The sequence below is a fragment of the Nycticebus coucang genome, chromosome 21, assembly GCF_027406575.1.
Source record: "Nycticebus coucang isolate mNycCou1 chromosome 21, mNycCou1.pri, whole genome shotgun sequence".
In the NCBI taxonomy this organism is placed as follows: domain Eukaryota; kingdom Metazoa; phylum Chordata; class Mammalia; order Primates; family Lorisidae; genus Nycticebus; species Nycticebus coucang.
The window spans coordinates 27637227-27650101 of NC_069800.1; the positions used below are offsets into that span (position 1 = coordinate 27637227).

At 42.6% G+C, this 12875-nt stretch overlaps 1 protein-coding gene across 1 annotated transcript; it reads right to left on the reverse strand.

Moving 5' to 3' along the window:
* Window positions 1–1425: 1425 nt before the first annotated feature.
* Window positions 1426–9988, reverse strand: LAMP5 (lysosomal associated membrane protein family member 5). Its single transcript, XM_053574802.1, has 6 exons — window positions 9343–9988; window positions 8639–8811; window positions 8148–8279; window positions 7918–8023; window positions 6380–6568; window positions 1426–2310 (listed from the first exon to the last, which is right to left on the reverse strand). Exons 1-6 carry the CDS (start codon window positions 9404–9406, stop codon window positions 2132–2134), a joined length of 843 nt encoding a protein of 280 aa, XP_053430777.1. The 5' UTR covers window positions 9407–9988; the 3' UTR covers window positions 1426–2131.
* Window positions 9989–12875: the final 2887 nt, after the last annotated feature.

Here is a 12875-nt window from a genome sequence, read left to right on the forward strand (position 1 = left end):
ATCTTGTTAAGCTGTCAATAAACAAAGGTTTAGAGAACTACGGCTCAGAGACAACGAGGCTGAGTTTGAGGCCTAGTTTTAAGGTAGCTAGATAAATGGTAAACCATGATGGTGAAAATAACAGTGAGAGCAATCATGGCTCTTTATACACACTGCACATTACAGGTAGAAAAAAGGCTGAAATTTGAATTCCAAAAACATCAAGTTAGCCTAGACACAGGATGTGGCCATGACTCTGCCTTTCAGAATGACGGGTTGACGTGATTTGTGTTTTCTTATCAGCCCTCCCCTATGGACTCCAAGGTCAAGTTTACTACCTAGACTCAGCATACAGCCTGCGGGTAGTAGGTGCGCAAAACAATGTGCTGCATAAACGAATTACAGTTCAAAACCAATAACAAGCCCTATGTCTTGTAAAAGCAAGTTAAAAATAAAAAATGAATTTTCAGAAGTATGATACATAAAGGTCTAAGACTTTTTTTCTCAAAGGGTTATAGAAAGGAATGGTAACTCATCGTGAAGTTCTAGATACATCTAAGTGTCCACTTCTCCTCATATCCTTGATGAGTCTAAATAAAGAATATGAAATTAAAAAATAAAATGAAATACATGAGATGCTGAAAAGGGAAGGGCTTATTAAATTTGTGGCACCAAGGTAAGGCAGTCAACAGGTGAATGAAAGCATCGACCATATTTGGGGGTGTCTGCTGGCACCAAGATTGTCTCCTTTTCCTTGTACAATGTGCAACTTTTATGAGGAATCTTGGATTTTCCCTCGCTGGTACCAGGCAGACCCTGAGGAGAGATGATGTGGTACAGGAGAGTGAGGGTGATGGAGCATCAAACAAATAGGTAATGCAAGAGCCACAGGATGGTACTTAGAGCGATTTGTAGAGATTGTGGAGTTCTGAGGATGCCCTACTGTGTGCAGCTCACTGTGGAAGATGGACTCATGAGCTGCTTGTTACATGGTAGAGATTGTATGGGGGAGAAGAAGGGTCCCTACTCCCACTCAGATCTAAAAAATAAAAGATTTGTTTTAAGTGAGCAATATTAAAACTACATACATTCCTCTCAAACATTGCAGTAAATGACACTTTCCCTCAAGTAAAACCTAGGCTACCAGCTTTTTAATCCAAAGGGAAGTGGCAAACTCAAGACCAAGAGGCATCAGAAGCATTATTAGATCAACCAGTCCAGAGGTACTAAGAAGTATTAAAACTATTTATATCTGCAAGATGGATCCACATTTTTTCACTCAAAAAATCCAACTTCCCCATCACTTGTTTCTTGCCCCTGCTTTGCTTTTTCTCTTGCAAATAATGAAAAAACAATATCTCTCTTCCTCTTTCCCCATTTCTCTTCTGGATGCCAAAGAAAACAGTTTAGTTTAGTTTTGTTGTTTCAAAGAAATCAGCCCAAAGGTCGGAGAGTAGTGTGTTTTAATTCATTTTGATAAACAAACTCACATGGATTGATTCTTCAGATCCACTTCCTCGGACCTGGCACATTATGAAATCCAAACAATTCTGCATAGATACATTAAACGGGTTCTTGTGCTGCAAAGTTCACTGGGTGCGGGTAGCAGAGAAACATTCCCAAGACGATCACTAGACATGCAGGACGCCAGCCAGAAGCATGGGTCACATTCAGGGGTCTTGCTGCAGGGAGCATGAGGTTGTACTTTTGTGTATTGACAACTGTATAGGATAAGCCAGCTGTGTCCAAAGGAGCAAAAGACTCCCTATTTCTCTGAACTGAAATGGGGTTTCCTCCTCCAAAGAAGTGTGTTTCCACAATACCTAAACTTTGGGGCCAGAGGCCAGGGCAAGTGGCATTTGTTGATCCTTGCAGAGTTCAAAGCCACGACACCATGAGCATGAAAGCTGATGGAGCCCCTCCTTCCCCACTCCCCAGCATGAAGAGAATAATTGCCATTCACTCCATACATCCAAAAGAATCCCCCTGATCCCTGGGTTTAAGCGTGGGTGCAGGCCAAGCAAGCCTCGGATACCCAGGCCTGTTTGATTGTAGCTATGTTGGTGTGTCCTGGTGTACGAGGTGAGAAGTGCTGTTGTTCTACCTGATCCAGTTGAGGGAGAGGGCAAGGGGGCTGCCTACCTAGTGGCCCCTAGCCCATGTGCTTATACTGGGATCGGTCCCTAGGGATCTGCACCTGGTTGGCAGTCATTTTGTGGTGGATGTGGTAAATCGCGAGCGTTACCACGATGACGAGGCCCAGGATGAGGCCCAAAATCAAAGGCAAGGTTTCTTCCAATTGCTCTTGCTCATCCACTGGGCATTTATGCTCTGAAATGGGAAAGAAGAAAAGCAGTGAGTTTCCATCACAATATCCTGAATCGTACCCTGTCAAAATTAAAAGGGAAATAAAGAATGAAAATATTTCTCAAGGAACCTTTGGGGAGGCAACTTTCCAGAAATGTTATTCCATGACCAATCCCAAGGTTAACCACCTAATATTTCTACATAATGCAGAATAAAAATACATCAATTAAGCAGGGCAACATCCCATTATCAGGTTCCTGGCAGATGTCAAGAAAACATCCAGCTAATTTGTTTAAATTTTCAGAGTTTTGGTGTTGGCTCCAACATTTTACATCATTTTTAGTGTGTACTTATTTTTTAACTGTTTATTGAAGTGTTACGTACACACATAGAATTGCATGTAAATATATAATTTTCAAAAAGACTGAAAATATCAAGTGTTAGCACTGACACGGAACAACTGGAACTCTTAACATTCTTGGTGGAAAGTGATACAACAACTCTGTAAAACTGTTTGGTAATTTCTAATAAAGAAAAACATACCCAGAATTCTATTCCTAGGTATTTACTCAAAGTAAATGAAAACATATGGGCACCAAAAAACCTGAACATAAATATTCTTAGAAGCTTTATTTATAATAGCCTAAAACTAGGAACAATCAAAATGTTCATTAAAGCAGAAAGGATAAATAAATTGTGGTATATTCATATAATGGAACAGGCAAGAATAAAAAGGAATGAAGTGGGTATGGCTACTCATAACAAAATAAATGAATCTCAAAATATTACGTTGAGTGAAAATTGCCAGACTCAAAAAAGTACATATGGTATGATTGTACACATGCTTATACAAAGTTCAAGAACAGGTAATATTAATTTTCTGGTGATAGAAATCAGAATGTGCTCACATCTGAGGGAAGGAACACAAGACAACTTTAGGGTGTGATGGAAATATTGTAGATTTTGGTCTAGGTGATGTTTACATGGTAGCAAGTATAGGTTAAAAGCCTTCAGCTATAAATTTTAGATTTGTGCTTTTAACATTCTTTATTGATACTAATATCTGTACTATTGATGGAGCATATGTGCTATTTGTTACGGGCATAGAACGTGTAATGATCAAGTCAGGATCTATCCATCCCCACAAGCATTTACCACTTCTGTGTGTTGGGAACATTTCAAGTCCTCCCCTCTTGCTAGTTTGAATTATACATTTTCTGTAACTATAGTCACCCTGTCCTGCTATTGAACATTAGAACTTCTTCCTTCTATCTAACTGTATTTTTGTACCCATTAACCAACCTGTTTTATCCTCTTACCAGCCTGCACAGACACCACATACACCCCAATATTGCATGAACTAGAAATATCACCCGCATCTTGCTAACATCAGAGCATCTTAGGTTTCTCTCCCAGACCAGACTCTGCATATTAGTAATGTCACCACAATCATGCACATTACAGATGTGTGGGTTTAAGAAACTTACCTACAGGTTTAAGAAACTTTCATTTGGTGATCAGTGTAGTATCCAAGCACAATGTGTTAAAGGGACTTGTGTGATAAAGGTGTCAACCCCCATTTGGGTGGCTCTCAGCCCCTGTAAATGTCTGATAATCAATTTCACTGACCTTTTCTTGATTTTCTCATGGGGTCTATTAAGTAGACAGGTATGAATTCTGCCAGGTATGACTGTCTTACAGAGGGAATCAGCTTTGCGCAGGAAACCCTCATGCTGGGCTGGACCACAGCCACTATCCAAACACACACACACACACACACACACACACACACACACACACACACGCACGCAGTGGGTGTACAGATCTATAGAATAAGATACCCACCCCTTCCTGCAGGTGTGCTCCGCTCACACCAACATACAAAAAGCCCCCTAACCTTCTATTCTGGGGAATGAGGGCTGAGTACTAGATTACAGAAAAGCACCTAAATAAATCTTTCAGATTCCTCCAATTCAAATACACAGTAGGGGGCAGGTGCTGAAAGGCGCAGATGGGAGGAGTGAGAGACAAAAGAACCCGCCACACAAAGGCAAGCTGATCCCAGGAGTGCTTGCTTCTCCGGGAGTGCTTGCTTCTGAATGAAGCTTGCCTCCTCCCAGGACCATCAGGGCTTAAGCCTGGGCACCACATGGGAGAGAACAGCCTAATTACTACTGAGAAAAGCCTCCGGTAAGACAAGTGCAATTTGCTTGTGTTTTTCCATCTGCATTTAGAAAGTTATATATGGTTACAAAGTTTCTGAGTCTACCCAGAAATCATCCCTGCCTAGGACCTTGATGTAATGAAAATTGATTTTTAAACAAAAGAGGTCATTAACTCTGTTAATGAATTTTACTTGTCTTTAGGAAAGGAGCCCTTATTTACTCTTTGTTCACAATTCTAAACATCTAGGACTCACATGACTACCACCAGCAACTTAGAAATAACTGAGAGTGGGTCGGGGTGAGACTGTTGTGAAGAACTAAGTGAAAAAGGCAATTCTAGCACCAGTGGTATCAAAAAAAAAAAAAGAAGGAGAAGGAGAAAGAGAGGAAGAAGAAAGAAAGACTCCATGACAGCTGACCAGCAAAAAACAAAAAGTCATCATAAGCTAATAAAAGTGCCCATATAAACTCAAAAACATTGCTGGTAGGGATCCCAGGAACTGATACAATACCATCTGAAAATTCATATTTTTATAATGAATTCTGGTTGCCAACAATTATAAGTCAAATTATATTTAATAATACTTAATATTTTCAGTTTAAGAAGGACATTGTTAGATTTTATAAATACTTTCCTAATCAGTGAATTGAATTCACTTAGCCCACACTTGTTCATCATAAAGTATTGTTAGACTTGAACAAATAGCAAGAAATAAACAGTCATCACAGACTATTAAAAATACCCATATAAACACAAAAGCATTTCTGGAAGGGCCCCCAAGGACTGATCCTTTCATGCCCGTGTGCTCTACCTTTTCAAAGATGCAGAGGACCAAGAGAATGTGGAGCAGTAGAGGACCTGCCCCCGCTGCGCTGGACCTCCTTTTAGGGGCTAACACAGCCTGAGGAAAAGCCTTCCTCCTCCAGGCTCTGAGTAGAAGCAGCTGGGAATGAGAGGTTCAGCCCTCAGGGACCCTTCTCTCCAGGGCATGCCTCCCCTGGCTTGCTGGTTGGAGGCAGGACTTAGTGCATCTTTGTGACCTGTGCATACAGGCCTGTCCAGCCCCTTTCATTCTGGCCACATACAACCTTGGACTCACGGTAGTAGATCCTACAGCAGGAAATGGCCAAGAGAACACACAGAAATTGAGGAACAGAGAAACAAACATCCTCCAATCCATGGCTCTCTGCATGGCTATTTGAAGATTTTTAGATGCTTTCTCCTTGGAAAGTTTGCAATGAAATTTCGGCCAGGGACTGTGGCTCATGCCTGTAATTTCAGCACTTTGGGAGCCTGAAGCAGGAGGATAGCTTGAGGCCAGAAGTTCAAGACCAGCCTGGGCAACATAGACAGGTTATATCTCTACAAAAAATTTAAAAATTAGCCCGGCATGGTGGTGTGTACTTGTAGTCCCAACTACTTGGGAAGATGAGGCAGGATCATTCCTTGAGTCTGAGAGTTCAAGGCTGCAGTGGGTTATGAATTGTGCCACCAACCCCCAGCCTGGGTGACAGAGCAAGCTATATATATACATATATATAGCTCCAAAGTGACTTTTTTGAACCTGTCAAGGTTTATCTATTGGCAAGGAAGAGAAGAGAGGAAGGGAGGGAAAGAGAAATAAATACAGAAAAGAAAGAAGGGAGGGAGAAAAAAAAGGAGGGAAGAAGATCAAAGAAGGGATTTAGAGAAGGAAGAAAAGAATAAAGTGGAGGAAAATGGATGGAAAGAGCAAAAAAGGAAGAGCTGCTGAGAAGAGCTCGTACATTGAGTCTTTTAAATTATTATGGAGGGAGGCAGTGTCATTTCAGTCCAGTGGAAATTCAAGTAGTAACATCCTGGCACCCTGGCAGATGCACTCCCGTTCTGTCCATCCTGAAAGGAGCCATTCCTTCCTTCCCCACCCACGCCTCCCCCACCAACTTACCTTCACTGAAGACAAAGTCTGAGATAATGTCAAAGGGTTGGATGTGAACTGCAGACAGCATCATGGTGACCGTCTTCTGCTGGTCACTAGAGGCCAGTGAAATGGTTTGTTGAGCTTGACACTCATAGGACATGCCAGCTGGGGTGACCAAGGCAGAGAGGTGATGCGAGTTGGCTGTGTGCTTCCCAGCTGCAGCAGAGGCCCAGAGCAATAGTTAGGCCCCTCTCCTGTGCAGAACCCACCTTGTTCCTAACCCTGTATGCCAGAAAGCTGGCTCTTGCCTCCCAGATCCAGACCCCTTATTACCCACCAACAACCCCTCCTGTCTTCTCTGTGTCACCTTGCCAGAACTGGGGCTCTGCCAGTGGCATCAAGTGGTGATGAAGGATAAATAAACCCATTCTATCATGAACCATGATATGGTTCATCATGAACTTTAAATATTAATTTAGAATTCCTTTTTGGAAGAGGAGGAGAATAATTCCTAAAAACCCAACCCTTTTACTACATAAAACCTACCAACTGAGATTCCAAAGACACAGAGAGAACAGTGACTTGGTTTTCCACATATCACACTCTGACCGCTGATGTGCTGGGCGATGCCCTTTCATGCATACCCTTGGGAGGTTTGCCCCTTCTTCCTCCTTTTCTGGACTAAGTTTCTTTGGGCTCTCTCTTTTTCTCTCTTTTTCTTTTTATATTTTGGTCTACTTTAACTGAGAGATATTTTGCATATGTACTTTGATGAAGAAAAAATACGTTCCTTTTACTATGATGAGAAAAAGAGGTAAAAAGGGAGAGATGACATATGCATTCTATGTGTTCAATAAAATTCCTCCCCTAGCTTGGGTGTCTGGGTGATGGAAAGCCTATTTACAAAAAAATAAAAAATAAATAAATTTAAATATGGCCTTGAATGGTGCCTGCAGATAGGAACTTTATTACTTGAGGGATGGACCTCTTGTCACAGTATTTTAGGAGGGTCTGGGTGAACTGTGAGGAAATGAGAAGGAAAAGCTAGTAAATTAATAAGCGGAGCTGAATCCATTCTGAGGGCTGAATATTCCGTGCCAGCCATACTGCCTTGCGCAAAAATACAGTGATGGCCAGCAAACCCTGACCAGAAAGGAAGGTCGCACTGCCCCCCCACAGTTTCAGCGCAGGAGAAGAAAAACACAGGGTGCAGAAAAAAATTAAAATACAGCTTTGCCCTTCTCTGTGCCAAATCTAAAGAGGCTCTTCTGAAGCAGCCAGGGGATGGATGACAGGCTCTGAAGGGCCATCTCATCAGGCCATGGGTAAAGGATTGGATCTCAACCTCAGAGTCCCTTGTGGATCTACAAGGCGGGAGGCCCAGAGGTTTGGCGGGCGATCCTGCCTCCTCTGCTCTAGGGAGCAAGCCAACGCCAGACTTGCCCCAGGAGTGCAAAGCCGAAATTTTTTCCAAAACCCCGAGGAATTCGTCCTTCAAGCTTGCTCGCCTTGCTCTTTCCCCGCGTTCCCGGGCTCCCTCCCCAGCCCTGCTGGCCTCTACTCACGGCTGACTGCGTCTTTAAAGTGGGTCTTCTCAGAAGAATCATAGACAAACTGCACCTTGCTCAGCCTCCAAGTCGCCTCGGGTCCCTTGGACGTGTTGCGGCTTTCCTGCGCAGCCGGGGAGGCGCTGTCAACCACCCCCTAGCAGCTTCTGCGTCCTTAAACCCAGGGGCCACCATTTCCCACACCCGCTGGGAGCCTGTGGCCCCTCTGCCTGCTGGGCTGGAGTTACCTTTACAAAGAGCATTTTGAGCGCGTAAGCGCGATCCACCCAGAACACCTGCAGCTCCGACTCGTTGGGGCCACAGCGGCCCTTCACCTCAGCTCCCCGGGTCAACGCGATATCAGCCTGTTCTGTGATCAGCTGAGAACACAGACGCCCCTCGCCCCCTCAGCGCGCGGGGCCCCAACCCGCGGCGCGTCCAAACTCTGGGTTGCGCGCTGGGGCGCTCCTTTGCGCGCGCGCGTCCCAGGTCCCGGAACATGCGGTTAGATGCTCTACGTGCAGACCCGGTAGGGAAGCGGAGAGAGGAGGAATTTAATTTCAAAGCAGGCAGGGCGAGCAGAAGGCGTTACAAGCCGGAACCCCCATGCAGCATTCGGGAGCAGCCTGCAAGGGTTGTGGGGGAGAAGGCAGGCGACCCAGGTCTTCTCAGGGCCCTGAGGGAGGGTGCCCTTCGCCCTGAAGCCCTAGGAGCAAGCCGGGGGTTAAAGGTTCCTTACATCTACGTAATTGCTGGCCCACACATCATAAGGTACAATAAATTTGGCTGCAAATTCTGCCATGAGACACGTCGTCCCATTTTCCCGCACCACAAATATATCTTTTTCAGGGTTAGTGGAAAGGCCTGAGAGATTTTCCACTTCTTGTTCTGCTGTGATTTGAGCTGTTGCATCTGCGGAACAAACAAAACAGTCGCATCAGTCCAAGGCTCAGGGAGCCCATGCGTCTGGGGCTGTGGGGCGAGGAGACCTCGGTCTGCAGGCTTTAAGGCGACCAAATTCCCCGCCTGCAGCTGTGCGCTCTGTGAGCTGTTTCTCTAACACAGCACTCACAAACTCGATTCTTCTTTTCTTAATTTACAATGAAAATAAAATTTAAAAAATGTTAAAATCCATACTTATTAACATGTCTGGCTTTTGTCTGCATCTTGGGTTTTTTAATCAAACCTTTGTTGCCAGTGATCTGGCTTCACGAAGCTAGCCTGTCTGGGCTCTGGGCTCTGTCTGAGATATGCCAAACAGGTGTGTGGCTCTCGGGGGAATTCCCTGCCACTAGTGCGGAGGCCCTCATCCCTGCCCCCAAAGGAGGAAAAAAACTACAAAACGTAAGGGCCATATTTTTATCTCGAGCTGATGGGTTTACTTTGCCTGTTCTATCTATCCTCTGCAAGAGCATCCCGCCCTGTCGCCTAAACGCTACTCACGGAACAGCAGCAGTAGAACTCCAAGTCTCTCGGCGCTGGGGACGGCTTTTCTTCGGAGATCCATGCTTGCAGTACCCAGAACGAGGCCAGATGTGCTGCTGCAGAGGCCGCCGGAGAGGGAATCCCTCAAAGTCCCCGCTGGAGTGGGCCGGGGTGAGCGAGGGGCGGGGAGCGGAGAGCGCGGAGGGAGGGCGCGAGTGTTCTGTGAGCGTCGGCTGGGACTCGGCGTCGGGTACCGCACCGACCGCTATTGGCGTAGTAAGTCAGAGCTCACCGCAGAGGAAACCGCCGCGAGCCGGGGAGCTGTCCACGGCTGCGAGTGCTGAAAGGAATCTGGTGGTGCGGCAGGACTGGTTGTGGTATGGCTTGTGCAGAGGGCCAATGAGATGTGGGGGGTGCTAAGATTCTCTCCTAGGTCTGTTTCTGCCCTGCAGTTGGATCCGCAAAGATGAGTCTGTCCAGTGAAACTTAATGGCACCTGTCGGGCTTGTTAAATCTCTGTCAGGTTGTTATAATGTGTAGAGATCATTATCGCTGGAGTCCTGTCTTCTGAAAATGCATCTCGTTTCTGAAAGAAAACCGTAGAGCACAAATTGGTGCTGCTTTGGGGGAGAAGGGGTATGCAGGAATAGAGAAGGAAAAATGCTATGGCAACAGCATTTGAAGACACCCCTTCTCTCCTCTGCTCTCAATGAGCTCATGGGTTTAAAGTTAAATTGACGCCTCCTCAAACGAGGCTGTCAGACAATGCAGTCGATTCGTGTGGGCTCATATTCCTGTGCACTCTGCTCCTGGACGCCCACGGACTCTGAACCCTGGTCACCTGCCCTCAGTCATTACACTGTGACCACTTTGCCAAGAGGGATATAAGCAAATCCGAGGTTTGTGAGAGTTATCTAGGGTCCCTTACAACAAGAATTTTAGAATTATCTCCTAAGTAATGTCACCCAGTTATGTAAGAAAAACACACACTAATATTACTCTAAAGCCGCCAGTGGAACAGAAAACCAAATACTACTGGGTTAATTCCTATATTTACATTTTTGGTAGCTTGCTTATTGTTAAATTTTTGCTCTATAAATTAGAATACACTTTTCAAAAATAGATGTGCAGCCCTCATCAATTGTTGTAAGGGTCAGATGTTTCATTTCTTAGATGATATTTCCTTATGTGAATAAATAATAGCTGAATCAGTATTATAATGTCATAACACAAACATTAAGAGGCAAACTGCACTGTGTTTTCACCTGCACTGATTTTATTCTCCACACAAGGGAGGTTAAAGGGTAGGCAAAGGAAGATACAGGTTATTGTGGTTGTATATACCTCAAAACTGAGGCTCAGAGAAATTAAATGACCTTCCCAATGTCACATGGTCAGTTAGAATTAAAATAGAAAGATCACGTGCTTTAACTTTGTAAAGATCATCTTCATTTCTCCTTATATAATACCTTGACTACAAAACATACCATATTTTAACTTCCATAAAAATATTTATTTAAAAATCAAATAACAAGCTGAAACCTAAAATCTCTATCAATATTTACATTCCAGAAATGTATAAAATGCCATTTTGAGTAAATTCATACTCTGATATAGTACTTGCTACAAAGTGTCTATATAATATTTTTTGCCTTCAACCATATTCCCTTTCCAATATTAGATTACTAGGAATTCAAATTATGAAGTAATATTTAAATTGATACTATATTTTTACATCCTTACTTTTATATCTGTCTTTGGTATTTCATACAAACATTTCTTAAGAATTTTACATAAATGTTTATATATAGAATAATTGAGGCAAAATTATGATTGATATGGGTCGAGTCATACCAGTTGAGTGTGAAAGATATAAATTGTGTCTTACATTTTTATGATTAGCAAATATAATGAAAAGCTTATTTTTCTATAGTATTGTAAAATTAGAAAACAATGAGACATGCAACAAAATATCCATATTCTCTTCCCCACAAAAAGTCTACACCCCCACCCCCCACCCAGTATTTTTTTTTTTTTTTTGCAGTTTTTCGCCAGGGCTGGGTTTGAACCCACCACCTCCAATATATGGGGCTGGAGCCCTACTCCTTTGAGCCACAGGCACTGCCTCCCCCCACCACCGCCACTCAGTATTTTAATGAGGAAAGGAATGGGCAGATTTCAGTCCAAGATTCCCTATTCATTACTTTTGTGACTTTGTAGAGATTTTAGTTTTCCTCGTTAAAAAAAAAAATGGAATAATAGTCCATGGGGCAGCTAATTAGGCCAAATGAGCCCATAAGTGTATCCAAAACAAAATACAAATTAACTTAGCATATAAACATTAACTGAATACCTACTACTGGCATTTATATTTGGTGCTTTGGAAACCAAAAGATAAATATTGTTATACAAGTAGGGTATATACCTGCAAAAGATTATGAAAATTTCTCTTGTGGTGTTATTGCAGACAGCCTCAACTTAAAAGTTGTTAAAAGATCAATTGAATTAATTCATGATTATCTGTTTTAGTTATAAAAAAAATTATGTGGGAAGTAGTACTGATCATTGATCTTAAAGTGTTGTAGTTGATTTATAAATCAGAAGGTGGTTCCTTCAAAAATGGTTTCCTTCCAAACTGGATATAAATGATTTCTTTGTTAATGCCAGTCATTATTCAAGTGAGTTGAAAGAAACAAAGAAAACAAGATGATCTTTCATCCTGGAAAGATTATCTTCAAAGCACAAGCAACTCAATGCCTTTTTTGGTCTTTAATCTGAAACATGCCTTACAAATACCCACTAATTTATTCATCTTATCCACATTGATACTTTCATTCCAGTAGGAATTGAACCATTATACCTACAACTTTCACCTACATTAATTAAGCAACTTTCTACTTATTCTAAAAAATTTTTTTCTGTTTTCTAAAATAGCCAAAACAGTGGAAAAGGAGCAACATTTATCATTAAATTATATTTTAAGACATTAACAAAGTTTCCCAGAATTGTTCCATTTCTCATTTCTCAATGAGAGAAGATAGGAGAAACTTATGTATACATGTAAACTTGTGTTGGTGGTGATCATGTCAATTTTCATCCTTGTTTTTTATGGTAAATACAAAGTGTCAGGGGCCAGTATAACCCAAATACACTGGATTTGGGATTTGGGATCTCCTGTAGATTCTCTAGGTTCTGAGAATCCTCTTCAATTCATGTATTTACTCATTAAATTAGCTTTTATAAATCTAATGCCCATCAGGTGGCATTTAAAAATGTTTTATAAAACTAGGGGGAAAGGCCCTGGCCAAACTTCCAGTTTGGATGGAAGAAAATAAAAATATATAGAAACATAGATGTTTAGTGGGGGAAAGACAGCCATCCCAGGGCAGAGGATGCTTGGAAATGACAAGGAAAAAATAAAAGCCTCTAGGAAAAGTTAGATCTTGAAAGAAGAGGACAGATTGATATCAAGTTGAAAGCAAGAAAGAACAAAGCAGTTAAGAAATATCTATTGAATAAGGGAGTCAATGTAAGATGTAACTCCTTGTCAC

What these genes read in the sequence shown, in the direction of transcription:
- LAMP5 (XM_053574802.1), bottom strand. Translation starts at nt 9,406, where the DNA reads ATGGATCTCCGAAGAAAAGCCGTCCCCAGCGCCGAGAGACTTGGAGTT. An exon ending in GGGCCAGCAATTACGTAGAT is followed by an intron (nt 8,280 to 8,638) that starts GTAAGGAACCTT and finishes CTGTGTTCTCAG; the next exon opens with CTGATCACAGAACAGGCTGA. An exon ending in AGACTTTGTCTTCAGTGAAG is followed by an intron (nt 2,311 to 6,379) that starts GTAAGTTGGTGG and finishes TTCCCATTTCAG; the next exon opens with AGCATAAATGCCCAGTGGAT.